Raw genomic sequence first — 20,439 nt, 5'->3', positions numbered from 1 at the left:
CATTACAGGAAAAGTTACCCAAGAATCAAATGAACAATGTACCCTGGTACTAATAATGTCAGATTATGCATGATTAGGGAAACACTCTGTCCACGTTTAACTGTCGGAAATACAGCCCATGAAGCAGTATTAAACGAACTGTGACTTCAACGAGTGTATTCCATAATCAAGAAAGTTATGCAGGACAGTGTACGTTTTAGTTTTAGCCAGTGAGTGAGCCTCGAACCCTATACCCTCATAAGAAAAACACAACATCAGTAACATGCCTATACAGCTTCTTTAAAATGTGTGGGATTCAAGCCTTCCTGATTTAAGTGACAGTAAATCTATATTCAGCTTGCATGCAGATCAAACTTGTTTTGTTTAAACACAGATACAAGTGGTATGTTCCGCTGACGTACGTGTATAGATCCGGACCGGCGGATCAGTTTGACAAACCGGAACAGAAATGGATGGAACCAACGGAACAATACAGTGAGTGAAACCATGCTTTGATCACCTATTAAGGATATAAATAATCCTAATTAAATGCCCTAACCAACGACCAGAAGTTTTCTATGAAATGCAAACCAACAGATCACTCTCTTGTTGAATCACTCTCTTGTTGAAACATATAGTTCAATTCTATCAAGATCTACGGCACACCAGAAAACCGAGGGTTGTAGTTAAACTTATTGCAAGTTTCTCTTGCCTGCGGCGAGAGCTGGGTCTATTTAAATAGCATGTCTGAACTTTACCCTGTGATTTACTTCTTTTTCATTACACATCAAGCGTAAGTGCCAATTACAATGACAAGAAAACATGATGATGATCAGTTTTACGTGTGGTGGAAAACACAAAAAGGGCAGATTACAAAGTAGAGACTGAAAACCCATTCCAAGTGCAAGCAAGGGTCACTTTGATCCTATACGGGATTCGTAATCGGGTCAGAAGCGTAGGGCAGGGAAAGAAACTACGGAGCCAGCCCGTTTACACGACTTAAATATTAGTTTTGTTTAAAGCCAGTGAACACTATTGGTAATTGTCAAAGACCAGTCTTCTCACTTGGTGTATCTCAACATATGCATAAAATAACAAACCTGTGAAAATTTGAGCTCGATTGGTCGTCGGAGTTGCTAGATAACTATGAAAGAAAAAATACCCTTGTCACAAGCGGTTGTGTGCTTTCAGATGCTTGGTTTCGAGACCTCAAATTCTAAACTTGAGGTCTCGAAATCAAATTCTCGAAAATAATACTCCACTTCAGAGGGAGCTGTTTCTCACAATGTTTTATACTACCAACCTCTCCACATTACTTGTTAATTATTTTGAATAATTAAATATTTGGGTATAGTCACGAAATATGCCATTGATGCCAATACATTATTTTCAAGTATGTAGCCACCTTAACAGAAGTTGGTGTTTTATTCTTGAACTAATTTTCCATGTGCTCAATTCGTCTCTCTCTCTCTTAATCAACAGCTTATTTGACTCTACCGAACCGGGCTGCATCTGAAGACTGGTACCTTGCCAACGCCAAAATGGTTGGTTACTATCGAGTCAATTACGAAGACGACAACTGGCAACGTCTCCTGGACCAAGCCGCCCTTGACCCAGGGGTATGATAGCTCCATTAAAACCCATTGCGCAAGCGCTAACTATTGAATGAGGTGCATGCTGGTCTAGCTAGCGATCAAACTTGATCGCGAGCTAGACCAGCATGCACCTCAGCCCACGCCTATTGCGCATGTACCGAGTATCTGCGATACGGTTATTACAATTCACGGAAACTTGAAACAATGTTAAGATAAACGTGTTAAAACTGAGAAATGATATTTGCTTAATACTTGTTTAGAATTTCAGAGGTTGAATAGCAAAAACAACGCAACAACCAATAAAACGTAACAATCTAACTCAAAGGGACGAACAATGAGGATGGAAATTGAAGATAAGGAACACGGCATGAATACATACAAGAAAGGAAACTATACGCTAAGCATTTGGAAACCCCTATCTGAGCATGACGGCTTATAAACCGAATAATTATGGTAATTTTTGTTTTAAACTTTGTGAACATAATGCAGGTCTTCGGCGACGAGAACACAGTGGGTTTGATTACTGAGACGTTCTCTTTGGCGCAAGCCGAAGTCATCCCCGACTGGATCCACCAGAACTTCTCGGCGCTTCTAATATCGACATCTAGAAGAGCTCGAAGAGCTGCGGTCTCGACGTCCTCCTACTTCGTGAAGATGTTGTTGAAAGGTGAACCAAGATCAGCCACCTCAGACATCAGGGTAGGTTTAATAAAAATGAAAGCATTTAGAAAAACCAGCCTAACAATCCGCTCGAGGCTCTTTACAGATCAAAAGATGTAAAAGATATAATATTACCAATAACATACCGAAATAATATAAAAACTACGGTATGCATAAACATGAATTCCATGATCACCGGCCCCAACCCGAAAAAAGACAAAAAACTGAGGCTCCTATTTTGATCCTTGGTTGAGTTAGACCGGGATTTCGTTCTGGGGTTCGGTGAGAGGGTGGGCTAAGCAGCCCACCCTGTGAAGTCTGGGTTGATCAAGAAAACAGTTGGCCACAGTTTGAACAAAACTACAATAGAAATACAGGAAGGTGGGTTGTATTAGTTTATTACACAGTGGGAAAGTTCCAGGCACGAAGAGTATACAAATGCACCCACATTCCAACAGGACTGTCTAGGTGGTAAGACACTGCTCTAAAATTGCAAATTTAATGTCGTGGGTTCCAATCCCACCCGAGTAACATACCTGTGATATTTGTTCACAGGACTCGGGAAAGTACGCCTAAAACAAAAATTAATGGGACTGCATACGTTCACAAACCTTTACAACATTATTACCGTAACTAAGAATATAACATTACGTAATCCGTGAGTAATATTGTCTTCAATTCTTTATTCATCTCGACAATGGCAGTATTACATGCAGAGAATAGTACAGCCATTGTATGACGAGTCTGGATGGGATGAAAGCTCAACTTCAGACGCACCAGTATCAAGGTAAGATGCTTGGTACGATATGCATATTATGCAATTTAGACTAGGCCTATGTGAGGCTCAGCCTACAGATAAGGCTATGTTTAGGCAAGGCTAGATCCTCTTTTCTGTCTGATATAAAGCACGGTACCAAAAGTGCCCTAATATGAACAAAGGTCGAGATGAGTACCAATAATCAAAACTTCAAAAAAGTGGTTTAGGGAAAATATTTACAGGTAGTTGACCACTACATCTATCTGGGCAAGAAGATCACCTTCTACAATGAAACAGGAGAGGAAATAAAGAAACGAATCCAGTTAGGATGGGTGAAGTTTGGCACACTGAGCTACATCTTTAGAGACCACGCCCTTCCTAAATCCCTGAAAAGACTCGATCAGTGCATCATACCTGTCCTATCTTACGGTGCTGAGACATGGACGACCACCAAACGACTTAAGAAAAAAAAACTAAGGGTGACAGAGAGGGCTATGAGAATGATTATGATAAGAGTAACGGAGAAGGGCAGGGTGACGATTGAGGACCTAAGAAATAAATCAAGAGTGCAGAATATTATCAAGTCGATCAAATCAAAGAAGTGGATATGAGCAGGCCACCTAGCAAGAAGGCATGACAAAACGGTGGGCATGCAAAACACCAAACTGGACTCCAAGAAACCGAGATGGAGAGATGAACTGAGTACATACCGGGGCATTGCTTGGCAACAGCACGGGATTGTGGAATGGAGAATTGGTGAAGAGGCTTTTCTCCTGCAGTGGAGTGAAATAGGCTAAACAGACCAAAAGTTCACATTTGCCAAACATTTTTGACACCGCCAAAACCGGAGAAGACTTTTTTTATGGTACTTTTGCATAATTATAGTATGTTACTATTGCTGCTAGTTTTGTAATATTGCTTTGAATGACAAAATCTAATTTACAACCGAGTTCTTAAAAACTGAAACCCTCGATTTTGTTTTGTCAGACTTGGGAGTGGATCCGACGGCCAGGTTGATATTACTTCTACAGCCTGTCTCTATGGCAACATAAAATGTGTTGTCAAAGCAACCACACTGTTCAAAGGGTTGATGGATCATCCGGATTCAAACACGTAAGTTCCAAGCGTCGAAAAAAAAAAGTGTTTAACCTGCAAAGAGAGGTAGGTTTATCGTCAGTGCGCACAGACTGTTTGTAATGTGTACCTTGTCTTCACCACATGGCACAGACTGGTCAGCTTGTACGCCTTTACGCCACTCTTTGCTGGGGCCCAAAATTAAATTGTTTAAGCACGAAAATAGCTTGCTTATTTTACACGTGTTACTGGCCAAAATGTTAGGCCATGCTTGTGAATGGTATTTAGCTGTTGTTCGTAGCATTAATTGAGTAGAGTCTCGGCTGGTAATCTGATTTTACTAAGCAATGATTATTTTACTGAAGCAAAATGTTGTGCTTAAGCAGCTCCAAGAAACTGGGCCCATGGCACACCTTCCGGGGAAGGGGGTGTCAATCAACATAGGTCAGTTTGCAAAACAAACTCTCTTTCGTGATAAAAAAACCAACTTGCCAGCATGTGCTGAAAACAGGGAAGCTGCAACCAAACAGAGCCCTATGTTATAGCTATTTACAGGACATTCTGCTTTGGAAATGTCTTGGCCTAGCAAACTTGTCTGTGCTAAGCAAATTTTTGTGCTTACAGGCTGACATTAATGTAGGGTAGCCTAAGTTACACATGGTCATATTTAGTTTCAGCAGCAGAGCCCCGCTATCTGTTGATTTCCGGTGGTCCTTCATTTTCATCAAGTAATATGTTCTCAAATTAAATGGTTTATTTCCAGACTCTCTCCAAACCTGAGGTCAGCTGTTTATTGTAACGGCATTCGTTTAGGAGGCCAATCCCAGTGGGACTTTGGATGGGACATGTTGCAGACGACCAATGACCGACAAGAGAGGGCGCGATGGGTGAGCGCCCTCACTTGTTCAAGAGATAGTTCTCGAATTCAAAGGTAAACTACATAGGGAAAGCACGTAAATGGCTTTTGGAAGGTATTGCTTCATTTTCATCCATTTGTTTTAAATCTATACACGAAAACAGTTAAAAGCCAACACCAACAACAACGGCGAAGTGGTAAGGCTGCAGTACATGCAATCACAAGGTTGTTGGTTCGAATCCTAGCAAGTTAACTGCTGACTTCACGGTGGCTAGATTATAATACGTATTGTCTTTAGTTACGGAATCACAATATTTCTTGATATCATGTTCTACTTATCGTTATACCAATGTTTGAACAAGAGAGATTGGCTGTTGCCAGCTTGGCGTTTGTATTTATGTGTGGAAGTTTGCCGTGTTCTCCCTTGAATTGAAGGGAAGTCACCAAACATGTTGACAAGGAGCTACGACCCTCTTTAGACATAACAATAAAACAGTTTGAACAATGACCTCAAACATTGCTTCAAAGTGAAATAATAAATGACGTGACGATCATTTTCTCGTTACTCATCTAGCTACTTGCAGTCGCTGAAGGATTCTACTCTTTCCAGTCCCGGAGATGCAGAACAGATTTTGATGGGCGTGGCTAAAAACCCAGACAGTTTCGAGGATGCCTGGGACTTCATCCGTGAAAACTGGGAGGAGGTTTACACGATGTAAGAGCCTATAGAGACTTTGTCAAAAGTAAAAACTATAGTTAATTGTCTCCTCTCGAAGAAAACAAGTCACAATCGAAGAAGAAAAATGTTCTTGGTCCTGGTTTCACGAGGGTTATTTAAGATTATGTTTACAGTTTATGGATCTCATGGGGGGTGTCAGTTGTGTTATTTATTTAATTATGTTTCTATCTATCTATATCTATTTGTTCGTTTTTATCTGTTTATGTTTTATACTTTCATCTCAACAGGTTCGGTGGAAATCGCCTGCCTTCGCTTTCAAGTATATTTGAGGAGATCACATCTTACTTTAACACTCAAGAGGACCTACAAGAGGTAAGCGTAAAGAATAAACACAACTTTTTCTCTTTCTGACCAAATATAAAACTTTCTTTTCAAGTCACCTGTGCCCAATTTCATAGCGCTGCTTAGCGGCCGATGTTGTGCTTACTGTGCGATTGCATAGCGCTGCTAACCGTTAGCGCACGAAAAGGCATGAACCTTCCGGTGCTTACCGCACGAAAATAAATGACGTCACAATGCAAATCCATGGTAAGCGCACAATATGACGGCCCATTGTTCCCGCTAACCTGTGAAACACGCTCTGCTACAGTAAGCGCAACAATTTGCCCACTTTTACGCAGCGCTATGAAATTGGGCCCTGATGTTAAGATCAATGATAAATCTTGGCGCCAATTGTAAAAAATGTCAATCCGCATTTGCCCACGCTGAGTGATGTCAAACTAGAGATCACACTCCCACCATGCAAAGTTTCAAATCTTTGACTAAGATTTGTTGTTATATGAATATTTGCAGTTGTTGGACTTCGGGGACAATCATCAACTCGATGGTTTGCAGTACGTCTACGACTCGGCCATTGTCACGACGAAGGTGAACATACGGTGGATGGCACACAGTGCAGAGCAGACCAAGCAATGGATGGCCTCGCTCATTTAGGGACTGGGTACAGTTTATATTAAGCTGCTAAGCACAAACATTGGTGCTTAGCAGTCAATCAGTGGATGACAAATAGTGCAGAACAAACATGGTTACCACCCCTATAATATAGAAAGGTTTGCGGTAACACCATGTAATGACTATCTCTAATGAGTTGGGGTGGTTCTGAAAAGAACCGTTGGTTTCAACTCCAAACCTTTCTATATTGTATTTCCACTTTCAAATTTCCCAGCAGGATAAATGTGTGAGGTTTTGTTAATGCTTATAAACATTCCGGGAAAATGTTCCATCATACTCCTGCGGTCGCAACACGTGTTCTGTAGCTGCAAATACAGTGCCTTGCGTTTTTTAATTTAATACGGCATTTATTTTGCAAAAGTGACTCTTATTATACGCTTGGAACAAGCACGTAATTATAATCCCTTAAAAGTAACATTACCAAATAATGGTCTGGAAAACAAAAGTGAAGATCACAGCCCGTAAAGTGTAACTGTTTTGTTACCAACAAAATAATTAAGTAATACGTTCCCTACAACTGAAATTGATACTTAAGTAAGCGATAAGTTATGTATTTAGAACAATCACCGACTGTAAAGGTGTGTTTTATAGTTTTGATTTGCTATTTTTTTAGGTAATCTTTTCCCATTAGATTGTAGCTTAGCAGGGGGCTGAGTGTCATTAGTCTTTATATACGGTGTATTCGCTACCCACATCAAATCCAAAAGAAGAGCTAGTCCACAGTTCGCACCAAGTGCAATTTTCTAATAGTTTTTGACCTAAAAATTCTAAAGGTTGAATGTGCACAACATCGGTGAAATTAAAAACATACAGATGTATAACCTACACGGTATGGTTATGGTGGATAACTTTCATTGAAATGGTTTTGCTTAAAATGCGATAGTTTTTGACAAAATCAGTCAGTAAACATTATCAGCTTTGATGCCGCGAATTCGAAACCCAATGTTTGTGAACAGAGAAAACACAAGGGTTTTTCCACGTTTTGTTTTTGTTTGAAACAGAAGACAGTGTTTTTTCACCGTTTTATTTTTGTTTGAAACAGAAGAGATTGATTTTAAATAAACATGTAATAATAATGTGTCTGGCTTTTAATAAAGTTTTAAATATTACAAATTTAAAACGATGTTTGCTGCTTCAAATTTTTGACAGATTTTGTAAAAAAAACTGTCTTTTTGAGAAGCCCCCCAACAGACTCCCCGCAAAACAACGCAATAGTAACGTCTCGGACCATTGGAAAAAAATATTGCACTCTGGCCCTCTCCATAGTCATTTCAGCACTATTTGAACACTAAAATCAATATTTGAACACTGATAAAATTTACTAAATGAGGCCAGATTTCTCGATATTTATTTTATATTTTATAACCAATACTATAGACCACCCTATTGTCGCCTTTGATTTGTACTGATTAAAGTCAAGTGTATAGATATCTCATCAGCCCAGGAATGAAACTGTGAACTCTACTGAAAAGATGTTTGCAAACAGTTTACATGTTTATCTCAGGTATAGGGAATGCTGTCAGCTATAGATAGAATAAAACGGCGCACTCGGTGGTTGTTTTTCCAAACAGCTTGCACCTTTTTAATCTCATAAGTTAAGGGGCAATTCGTATCCTCTGCAAAGGATCACACGAACAAGTGCGTTTGCTATCGGGGATACCATGGAGCTTACCGTAAGAAAGGACCAAGAGGGACCTGATCGCAAGGGTGGTTTGTTCTGCACACCAACCCGAATCGCATTCTGCGTCCTATCAGTGTGTGTACTTCTGACAGTGACGGCTCTGATGGCCTACTTTGTACCCGATCGGTCCCAAATCCAGCTACCATCAGCCGAAGCACCAACGACTGCACCGACGGCTAGGCCAACTGTCGACCCGTCGGATCTGATGAAAGGCCGGCTACCCAAGACGGTCCTACCGAGACGCTACGAGCTCAACCTCCGCCCGTTCCTGTACGACGATGACGTTCCGGACTCAAAGCTCGGTGAGAGATTCACTTTTGACGGCTGGGTCCGGATAAAAGTGGAGTGCATGGAAGCAACGGATGAGATCACACTACACTCTAAGAATATCACCATACACGGTAAGCCGACTGTCCATAGCGTCAGTACACTGGATAAGACTGATATCTTTGAGAGTTATAAAATGATTGAAGAGCACTCTTTCTTGGTTCTCAAGTTGAAAGAGATGCTTCGACCTCATGAAGACTACGACATCTACATGACATACTCCGGTACACTACGGACTGAATACACCAATGGTTTCTATGTGAGCAAGTACATCACTTCACAGAACATAACAAGGTCAGTACACCAAACACAATAAAAAATAAAATAGAATTCAAATTTCGAAGTATATCCCAACTGTCAAAGGAATCTTAAACTCTACTATAAAAGCTAATATTCGGCAGAGAAATCCCCCCCTAAAAAAAAAAAAAAAAAAAAAAAACCAAGCCCATTTGTTCCTAACATTTCTAAGTACCTCTGTTTTATTTTATACTTTTACTTTTTTAATAACCATAATAATAATTAAAACAACTTGTGATTGTGTTTGGAAGTACCGTGTGTTTGCGATAAGGTCTATTGCGTTTCTGTTTCCCCTTCAAAGATATATCGCTACTACCCAGATGGCAGGCCCTCGTGCCCGCCGCGTCCTTCCTTGCTTCGACGAGCCTTCGTTCAAGGCATCTTACGACGTACAACTAGAACATCGTACGGACATGAGCGCCTTATCTAATGGCATTGATATACGACGTATACAGTTGGACAGCCATTGGTCTAGGACTTACTTCAAGAGGGTGCCTTCAATGCCGACGTATCTTCTTGCATTTGTAGTACACGACTTTTCGTCCATCAATGTCACGAACGCACACGGGTGTTTGGTAAGCAATGATATTTTTTACTGTCGTAAATTACAGTGAGAAATTACGCGCAGTTTCCTGTAAAACTGTGCCCCAATGACACATGACACATGCGTGTTTGTTTCTTAAAGACACCGGACACTATTGGTAACTGTCAAAGACTAGCCTTCACAGTTTGTGTATCTCAACATATGCATAAAATAACAAACCTGTGAAAAATTGAGCTCAATCGGTCATCGAAGTTGCGAGATAATAATGAAAGAAACAAATACACGAAGTTGTATGCGTTTAGATGGTTGATTTCGAGACCTCAAGTTCTCAATCTGAGGTCTCGAAATCAAATTCGTGGAAAATTACTTCTTTCTCAAAAACTATGGCACTTCAGAGGGAGACGTCTCTCACAATGTTTTATACCATCAAGTTCTCCCCATTACTTGTCACCAAGAAATTATTTTGAGAAATTACCAATAGTGTCCACTGCGTTTAAAGTTTGAAATAGTTCTACTTGTTAGAAGTATTTACTCACGATTTTTTTTTGTCTTGTTTCGATCCTCTTTCTATTATCTGCACTGGATATGAAACACAAGTAAATGCCATGTCACACAGGCCCCGATCGGAGAACGAAAACGAGAACGTTTAAAATGCACGCCCTCGATTGGTTGAATAAGCGTGGGCGTATTCTGGGTGGAGCACTTCAACCAGCTCTCATTGCGTTATCGTTATTGCTGCGGACTTGGCATTAAGCCTGGTTTCTCGATCGGTTAGTAGATTCGCCAAAAATGGTACAAACATGTTACTGTCAAGCCTTATCTTTTAACCTTCGCAATATAATTCGTTATTGGTCTCTACAGATTCGCATTTGGTGCGAGACCGAACTGATCCACCTTGCTCCGTACGCCCTCAACGTCTCAGATTTAGTTCAGGTATACTTCGATGACTACTTGGATTACGAGTTCCCGTTTGACAAACTAGGTAACAGCAAAAGTTAAAGGCACTGGACGCAACTGTTACAACAATAATTGTAAGCGTACAAACTTAATTGGTAACAGGCAATGGAGAGCTGTTGATAACACAATGTGAGAAACGAGAGGTAATTTCTCATTCAAATATTAAAAACTTCAATTAATAGAGGTTAAATTTGCATCGGGGAAAAAATAATATTAATGTTGGTTTTACCCTTCGATGATGTGTTTTATATAGCATTCTAAACTTAGTCTAGAGCTCTGCAAACACAATCACAGGCTGATATTCAAGGCAATCATTGCAATTACAACTATTCTAATATTAATGTTTGAATTTTTTTCTCAAAAGATCATATAGCTATACAGGATTTCGAGGCCGGTGCCATGGAGAACTGGGGTCTCATCATCTACAAGGACAAATACCTTCTTAACGGCCTGGAAGACTTCGGTGATAGCACATTCTTCTCAAAGATAATCACACACGAACTAGCTCACATGGTATGTCATAAAATACATTAAGAGGTAGGCTATACAAAAGGCAGTGGACACTAATTGGCAAATACTCAAAATAATTATTGGCATAAAAACTTACTTGGTATAACAAGCAATGGAGAGCTGTTGATAGTATAAAACATTGTGGGAAACGGCTCCCTCTGTAGTTACGTAGTTTTCGAGAAAGAAGTAACTTTCCACGAATGTGATTTCAAGACCTCAGATTGAAGTTTCGAAATCAAGCATCTAAAAGCAAACAACTTCGTGTGACACGGATATTTTTTTTCTTTCATTATTATCTCGCAACTATGACGACCAGCCAATTGAGTTCAAATGTTTACAGGTTTGTTATTGTATGCATACGTTAAGATACACCTTGAGATTTTCCGTTAAAAATAGGTTCAATGTTTATCTCGGAGTCAAGAGAATAGATTGTGCTGTCTTTTAACGTTGTTGTTTATCGTCAGAGGGTATTAAAATATCGCGGTTCCAAAACCAAATAAAAGGTATTGTAATAGTACATATTTATTTTCACATGAGTAAATGCATTCACTTCTTGTTTTGAAATGAACAAATTGCATTAAAACATGAGACAGATGAGATTTCTATAAGTGCGGATGAAATTTACATTTTTTTTTCTTTTTTACTTTGGCAGCAATTGACACAGAGGATGTTTCTACTAAATTGGCACTGCTGTCATAAATAAAAGGAAATAACTAACTAATAATGATTAAACTAATTAATAGACTTTCAAACTAGGTGACAGCAGATTTGCCAGTTAGCTCCGTTAGTGCTACTGCAGTTTTGAGCATGCGCACATTACAGAGAGCAATGGATTTACCTGGTCAGTCTGCTGCCGTCTAGCGTCCCAAAAGTCCCGAAAAACAAACCGTTCTCGTTGTCCGTTGTTGTTATACAGTGGTTCGGCAATTTAGTCACACTAGAATGGTGGAATGACGTGTGGCTGAATGAAGGCTTTGCTACCTACATGGAACATATTGGCCAGGATAGAGTACATCCCGAGTTCGGAAAGGTAGGTTTATCTTAATCTTAAGCCAATCTGCGCGTAACACGCTGATCACAATATAGTGCGCCACCTAGTGTTTGCTTCTGGCCAATCGTATTGGTAAATTTGTCAACGAAAGAGTTTTCATTGTACAGCACATTATTAAGATCCAATCTTAGAAGAGTGCTCGGAAATGTAGAATTGAGATTTGGTACTAACACGACCCAGTTCTAATGCACTACCCCCAGCTCAATAGCGCTAATTTTTACACGATGAACAGGAAACAAGAAGAAATGTGAAGTTTAAGATGTGAGGGCGCAGTTTGGGAAACCCACGCAATCAAGTTTGAACTGTAAACCACTCAATGTACAAGACCCCGGTCTAAGCTTACTTTCATGAAACTTAACACTTTTCAAACTACCCCCAAAACAACCCTTTAATTTCCCTCTCGTTTTTTCTCTCACTAGTTTGAGTCATTCTACGTTGATATAATGGATCGCGCACTTTACGTCGACAGTCTTGGTACTTTTAAAGCTATCAGGGCACCAATCTACGCCAATGATGACGACATCAATGGGATATTCACGGCAATACCCTACAACAAGGTAATTGTTTACAGGATGCTAATTTTGCATCGTGGATGAAGAATATTAATTTTGGTTTTTACCCTTACGCCGATGTGTGTTACTTTCCCGAGTTCTGTGAAAAAAATATCACTGGTTATTTGGTAAGAGATTGATAAAGGTTTGCAAAGGTCGTGGGTTCAAACCCCAACCGAGTAATATGCCTGTGATTTTTTTTTCACAGAACTCGGGAGAAAATAGTGCTAATAACACACATCGGTGGAAGAGTTAGTAAGGTAAATAATGTTACTAACGCTTACACACAAATTGTTTTTGGGAAAACAAACCCAGATATTAATATCATAGATGTTAGTAGATGGTACATATAATTTATATATCGTTGCGGTACCCGCTGCCAAAACGTAGGATTCGAACTGCCTCTAGCTACCGGCAACCTCGATACACTCTAGCTGAGACACTGCTCTAGAGTTGCAAGGATCGTTGGTTCGAATCCCACCCGAGTAATATGCCTGTGATATTTTTTTTTTTACATGACTCGGAGAAAGTACTGAGTATACAGTGCTAAATGGGTAAAAACAAAAAACCAATACAGATTATTGTCATTGACGAATGCTAAAACACCTTTGAACCAAATCAAGGAACGAACTTTTGAGAGACCTGAGAGACCAAGTGAGTAGGTTAACACATATATAAACTGGGTATTATATTATGGTACACGGTTCGGGAAAGGTCCATAGTTGAAAACGTGTCCAAAACCAAAGACTGATGTTGCAAAAACAGTTTGTATAACTAAAAAGAGGAACAATATGACGTCCACGGTTGCAGTCGTATACACACTTGTGTGAGTAGACGAGTTTGAAGTTTGGTATAATTATGAAGTATGTTTTTCGTCGACTAGAATGTTTTCATACAACTCTCAAGTGTTTTCAATTTCGTTATTCTGTTTGGATACCTTAGGGTGGATCTATTCTGTGGATGGTGGAGCATTTCTTGACCCTTGATGTCTTCAATCAAGGAATACGAAACTACCTCAAGGAGCGGGCCTACAAGAATGCCAATTCAGAAGACCTATGGGAGGAACTGACCTATGTATGTTTCATTGCCTCTACCGGGGTACTCCTCGTAATTTTGTAATATTGTTTAAATAAATTTATTGCTATTGAATTTGGACATTTCTGTTTACCAGCAATCACTCCTAATTGCCTTTGAGTGTGCTTTATTGTATATTCTCCTGTAATGATGTGATGTTGTAACTTTTTAACAGGTATCTGCTATTGACTTTTGCTTTGTTTCTGTTTCTGTACACAGTGCTTTGAGGCCGTTTTGCGGCAATACTGCGCTCTTTATATGAAGTTTATTTTTAGGTATAATGATTAATATAATTTTGCACACCCATTAATTATTGAAACGTGAAATTGCCGAAGCCTAATTGGGTGTTGGTTTCAACTCGCGCTTAGACTGGAAATGTATTAGTTTTCAAGATCTTTTAATTTGGTAGACTCCTTTCATCCATTAAAAAATGTTGTTTCCGTTGTGGGATGAGAAACACATTTTGCTAGATGGATGGTCGGGTAGGGGCAGTGGTATTTTTCCTCGCATTCCACCACAAGGAGCCCCAGTTCAAATCACGCCAGGGACACTATATGTGGAGATTGGGCGTTCAGTCCCTACCTTAATGCGTGGGTTTCACTGGAATAATTTTTCTCACTGGTTCTTCTCCCACATCTTAAACTGAAACTTCCTTGTCTTCTCTGCATTCGGGTTCTTTGCAAGTACAGTAGTTCGCTTTTCGGAATGTTTGTGGCTTCATAAACAGAATAAACGAAAATAAATGAAGATCATCATCTGATTGAACCATAACTATTTACTTTCTTGGTATAGGCGGATAAAGACGTCGGGAAACACGACGTAAAGCGAATCATGGACACGTGGACCCTACAGCCAGGCTACCCTCTGATCACTCTGACAAGAGACGGACAAGATGTAGTGGCCACACAGAAAAGATTCTTACAAATCACAGACGGCGAAACAACGGGAGACTCTGGGTAAGATCTTTAGAAAGTTCTTAACAGCGTTTTATACTCGTTCTCCCTCCACCCCTTCATAAGGTTTTAATATTAAAAATCACTTTGCAACCAAAGGCTGAATTGATTGGTTAACGGTGAACACCTACTATCATTTTTCTGCAACACAAACAAGTTGTCTTTTCAAAATCGATTGAAACCGAGTAGATTTTACACATTACAACAATTATTGTTGGAAAGGTCAGTTAAGTTCCATTTGATCGTTCGGAATAATTCGGAATAATGTTTTACTTCAGGTACCTTTGGTATGTTCCGCTGACGTACGTTTACAAATCCGGACCGTCAGATCAGTTTGATCAACCGGAACAAGTGTGGATGGAACCAAAGGAGTACAGTAAGTAGACTGAAAGTCTTAGATTTTAGATAACTTAACATTTATGGGCCGGTGGTCACGGTCTCAGATGTCCATTATGCTCAAAGTTCCGGGTGACCGGGATTGGAACCAACTCTTTGCTGCTTACAACACCGTAGCTTTGGTCCGGTGACCTAGACCACCTTGCCACGATCATCAATAAAAACAACTGCGTACCGTCTCATTCAAATATTAAGTGAAACTTCACAAATTGCTTTATTCTTTTCTAGCGTATTTTACTCTACCGGACGAAGCTGCCTCTGATGACTGGTACCTTGCCAACGCCAAGATGGTTGGTCTCTATCGAGTCAATTACGAAGACGACAACTGGCAACGTCTCCTGGACCAAGCCGCAAAGGATCCGGATGTAAATAATAATTTCTCATTTCCTTGACTAGCATTGGATTCTAACGGTACAGATTAGAATATGAATCAAGTTTGAAAGAAACTGTGTTTGAAAGAAACACTGATAAAAGTATGATATCTTTTTTTTTCCACTAAAAGTAAAAGCCACAATAGGTCCTTATGTGGAAGGTTGCACAAAGCATTGACAACTATAAGATATGAACATTGCTGACACCACGCGGGTCAGGGTAGGATTGTGGTACTTTTTCAAAATGTTCACCTTATTTACATTAAACCATACCGGGTTTGAAGTTTAGTGATAGTACAAAGCTTCCCTTCAATTATTACTAACTGAGGTGCTGTAGTTTTTGAGAAATTAGTAAAACAAGTCACAAAATAATTTTCGTTTAAGTTTTAGCATGTACAAACGTATTAAACCTGTTATGGTTATTAAACCAAAACATACCATAACTGGTTAACCTGCGTTTTTACATGCTAAAACTGAGACGAAAATTATTTTCGTAATATTGATTACTCATTTCTCAAAACCGCAGCACCTCAGTGTTTATAATCATTTGATTGGGACAGCTAAGTTGACTGAATAACGTCTAGATGTGCTTTAAAAAAGCAAAGAAAAAGGGAAACAAAAACAGTTCTGAGAATAGGGGGGTCGAAACTTCGAATTCCTCCATCTGTAACGCCACTGTGTACTGTACAATGACGATGCTCTCAAATAGACTTCGTCGAACAAAAGTTACCCCCCCCCTCCCAATTTTACCTCCGACATTGGCGTTTGCATGGTTAACACATCCTCATAACCTAACCGTATCGAGTTCTTAGTACGCCTTAACATTTTGATAACAGTTCGTTCATATTATTGGTGGAGAGTGACACGTTTTTTTTTCTTTGGCCAATGGTTTAGAGTCGGTCTGATCTATGACACTTTCAACTTGGCGAAAGCCGAAGTCATCCCAAACTACATCCATCAAAACTTCTCTACTTATCTTGGACTGTCTTCCCCCTCGACTCGCAGGGCAGTGGTAAAAACATCCTCATACTTTGCCAAGATGCTGCTGAGCGACAACAGAAGACAATCCTCTTCCTCGACGGTTCAGGTAAAGACTACCAAAGCTCTGTTTGTTATGCAAGTTCGCCCAAAGCAAACGCTAAAAGCCACTTTAGGTATAAAGGGCTACAAAGAAGAAAACATAGACATGCAGAAACTCCGTAGAGCTGAAGGTAGGAAGTAATATTCCTCTTAACAGATTGTAGATCATAGGATGAAGGGAAACATTGCCCCGGTGTTCCTGGCTGTGGCTGCTTAATGCGCCGTAGCACCTTGCAAACCAATCTAATGTGCTAAATAATTGGGTCTCAAAATTCATCAGTGCAAAAACCTGTCAAAAGTTTGCATATTTTGCGCTAGACTTCGATATTATTATTACTATCCAAATGAACAGCAGCTTATCTAGACAACGACATTTTGTTCATTACAAATATTACCTGCAGTGAACAAAAATATAATTCAAATATTTGACTATAAGTGTTTTTTATTACGACTGACAGAGTTACATGCAACAGTTACTGAAGCCCCTCTACGGGAACTTAGATTGGAACACCGTACTTAAATCAGGCGTACACATCTCAAGGTGATAACAAACAATTGTAAACAAAAAAATGTAAATTTTCGTAATCGTAAGCATAAAAAAAACATTTATTGTGTAAAAAAAATAAAAATTGTGTAAAAAAATTGTTTTTTTGTTCAAACAAATTCTTAATTCTAAGGATTGCGGTGACACCATGTAAACATCTTATTTGAGGGTTAGTGGTGGCTCTGAAAAGAACCGGTTGACTACTCGACGTTTCGGTCAGTATATACTTTGACCGTCTTCTAGACAAGACAACCGGAGTTATCACTACTCATAAAAGACATGTTTACACGGTGTCACTGCAAACCTTACTTACTTTCGTTTTTTCCAACAATCATAGCCTTAAAGGATTAGGGTACTTTTTCAAAATGTCTATAGATTTACATTAAACTTACAGGGTTTGAAGATGATGATAGTGGAAAGCTTCCCTTCAAAAATTACTTACTGGAGTGCTGTAGTTTTTGAGAGATGAGTAAAACAATGTAATGGAAATACGTTTGTAAATGCTTAAAATAATATTGGTCTCATGAGACAAAAAAATATTTTCATGACATTGTTTTACTCATTACCCAAAAACTACAGCACCTCAGCACGTAGTTATTTTCAGGGAAGCTTTCTGCTATCATTATCTTCAAACTGGTGTAAGTTTAGTGTAAATCTGTGGACATTGTGTTTTTTTTCCTACAAAAAGTACATACACCCTTTAAGTCTTATCAGACACATTCTTGATGGAATACCTTAAAAAGTGATTTTTAAAAACTACATTGTTTCGACAGAGGAATGAGTGAGAGTGAACTCGATGTTACATCACTGGCGTATTACTACGGCAACAGCCACTACATTTCCCAAACGACCACAATTTTCAAAGACTATGTCAACGATCCCACATTAAACACGTAAGTGATTTAAACCTAACTTTCATTAAGCGCTTTGAAGATAATGGGTTGTTGTGAATACTTTATAGTTTAACAGAAACAAACCACGTCTACACAACCTCTACGCTCTGCGATGTGATAACAAGGGGCGAAGTTGGAGGGGCATTTGGAAATCTGCAGTGCGTCTTTCAGGCTGGATTTTGTATACAACATTTTTACAAAATCCACGAACCATTTGTAATGCAAAAAACGCTATATTCGTCAAAGCAGTAGTCGATTGTTGGCCCCCATAAACCGACAAATCATTTGACTTCTTCATCCTTGCCAAACGACATGGTTTTGAGGCAGTGGACACTATTGGTAATTACTCAAAATAATTATCATCATAAAACCTTTCTTGATTACGAATAATGGGGAGAGGTTGATGTTATAAATCATTGTGAGAAACAGCATTCTTTCGAGAAAGAAGTAATTTTCCACGACTTTGATCTCGAGACCTCAGATTTGTAATTTGAGGTCTCGAAATCAAGCATCTGAAAGCACACAACCTCGTGTGACCATGGTGCGACAAGGGTGTTTTTTCTTCTTTCATTAAAATCTCGCAGCATCGACTACCGATTGAGCTCCAATTTTTCAAAGGTTTGTTATTTTATGCATATGTTGAGTAACACACCAACTGTACAGACTAGTCTTTGACAATTACCAATTGTGTCCAGTGTCTTTAAAGAACGAAATAAAAGCTTGAAAGCTACACACTAAAATCTCCTTGATCGGAATTTACCAAGATTCCGGGTACTGGAGCCTGACCCGTTTCTGGGTCGGATCCAGAAACTGGTTTCAAACTGGAACTTTTATAAACTCGGAGTCTGAGTCAGTTCGTTTTTCATTCCCGGTTCATTTTAACAAAGGGTTTGGGGGTCACTCTGAACAAACGTGGGTCAGAACCCAAAGTAACAGAGATTTCGGAACAATTCGGATGCGTTTTTTTGTTTAGTGTATTCACGTTTTGTAGGGTCATAGTCTGTTTAGTTTAATCATCTTCTGAAAAAAACAGACAACTTGTGCTTGATATAGACTTAATGTATTCCTTGAGTGTTTTCGTTTTATCCCTCAGAGTTCACCCAAACCTGAGGGCAGCTGTTTACTGTAGCGGCATCCGTTACGGCGGCCAATCAGAGTGGGACTTTGCATGGCATTTGGTGCAAACAACCGAAGACCGACGGGAGCGATCGCGGTGGATTAGCGCCCTCACGTGCTCACGGAACACATTACTTTTAAAAAGGTAAGTATTCCTTAACTGTAGTGACGTCATCTATAGCAAGAACACCAGAGAATGCCTTGAGCCTACGGCCGTGTGTCCGCATTGACGACTCAAAATACTGACGGTCACGTGGTACGGATGTTCCGTTGACTTTCGCAGTAACATTCTACGTACACGTTATAACATATAAAACATCATTATTTGGATGTACGTGTTAACTATAAATACATGTACGATGTAGCCAGTGACATCACTGGTTCGGTCTGTAACACCAATACATTTCCATATCCATACGGTCAAGGATAGGGGACCAGTATACCTCATGTATTGCTAAATTGAACAAGGGTTGAGCGACACCACACTACTAAAACTCTCCATAAAAATTTTGATGATAAGACTTCTTCACATAATGAAAAAAATCCATGCTCAAAAACCTTGTTCTAGAACCTTTAAAGTGACACTGAAAACTCTAAACTACATCATGGACATACTGCAAGTACGTGCTAAAAGGAGACACCTTCGATCAAATAACTCATGTTCATCATACTTTGGTGTGCCCAAAACAAGCCACATGACGTTTGCTGATAGATCCTCTCCAGTAATAGACTCAAACTCTGGAATAATACTCAAAACCACATTAGGGACACAACCTCCTTCAATATTATGTTCCAGTCACTTCTGAAAGCCCACTTGTTTCAGGAGGCCTACCATCAATGACTTACTTATTTATTCTGTGACTCAGCACCTTTGAACAAACATTTGATGTAGGCACTCTACAAATTGAGTGTAATTGATTGATTGATTGATTGATTGATTGATTGATTGATTGATTGATTGATTGATTGATTGATTGATTGATTGATTGATTGATTGATTGATTGATTGATTGATTGATTGATTGATTGATTGATTGATTGATTGATTTAATAATATTGATCATTTTCATTTTACAGCAATCTCTTGACCGGAGGTGCTACGACGTTTAGTGCCAAAGATACAGAGCTGATCCTAGTGGGACTGGCCGAGAATCCAGATGGGTACGCGGTTGCATGGGACTTCTTGCGCAACAACTGGGAGGAAGTTTACACGATGTAAGGGCCCTTCAAAGTGGACATTTCTCTATTGCAACGTCACAGCTGGAGTTTTTGCCAACCGTGGTTGGAAAACTATTAAAAAGTCATAACGACGATGACTAGAGCAAGCTAGTCGAAACGTTGAGACCAATTCAGAACTGACTCCGTGGCAGTACAGTTAATTACGATATAAGCTAAAGTAGTAGTCCCATTCTATTTTCTATACCATCCGCCCTGGTAATAGTTAATCTTCGATTATCTACTCCGCGGCAGTATAATAAAGCAA

The 20,439-nt window shown here is 39.5% G+C and overlaps 1 protein-coding gene across 1 annotated transcript in view; it reads left to right on the top strand.

Annotated features, from left to right (window-relative positions):
- Positions 1-20,439, top strand: part of LOC117288116 — a 76,381-nt gene that overhangs the window by 33,128 nt on the left and 22,814 nt on the right. Inside the window, 25 exon segments of the mRNA XM_033768816.1 lie at positions 374-474; positions 1,462-1,598; positions 2,064-2,273; positions 2,939-3,021; positions 3,979-4,104; positions 4,829-4,996; positions 5,496-5,636; positions 5,888-5,972; positions 6,453-6,590; positions 8,207-8,913; positions 9,218-9,491; positions 10,322-10,442; positions 10,782-10,930; positions 11,844-11,957; positions 12,398-12,535; positions 13,472-13,603; positions 14,396-14,559; positions 14,835-14,932; positions 15,181-15,334; positions 16,035-16,048; positions 16,220-16,410; positions 16,862-16,944; positions 17,721-17,840; positions 18,934-19,121; positions 20,051-20,171. Of these exon segments, the coding sequence (XP_033624707.1) occupies positions 374-474; positions 1,462-1,598; positions 2,064-2,273; positions 2,939-3,021; positions 3,979-4,104; positions 4,829-4,996; positions 5,496-5,636; positions 5,888-5,972; positions 6,453-6,590; positions 8,207-8,913; positions 9,218-9,491; positions 10,322-10,442; positions 10,782-10,930; positions 11,844-11,957; positions 12,398-12,535; positions 13,472-13,603; positions 14,396-14,559; positions 14,835-14,932; positions 15,181-15,334; positions 16,035-16,048; positions 16,220-16,410; positions 16,862-16,944; positions 17,721-17,840; positions 18,934-19,121; positions 20,051-20,171 (3,957 nt within the window).

Source organism: Asterias rubens, chromosome 3 (assembly GCF_902459465.1).
Source record: "Asterias rubens chromosome 3, eAstRub1.3, whole genome shotgun sequence".
Taxonomy (NCBI): domain Eukaryota; kingdom Metazoa; phylum Echinodermata; class Asteroidea; order Forcipulatida; family Asteriidae; genus Asterias; species Asterias rubens.
This window is presented reverse-complemented; position numbering and strand designations above follow the sequence as displayed.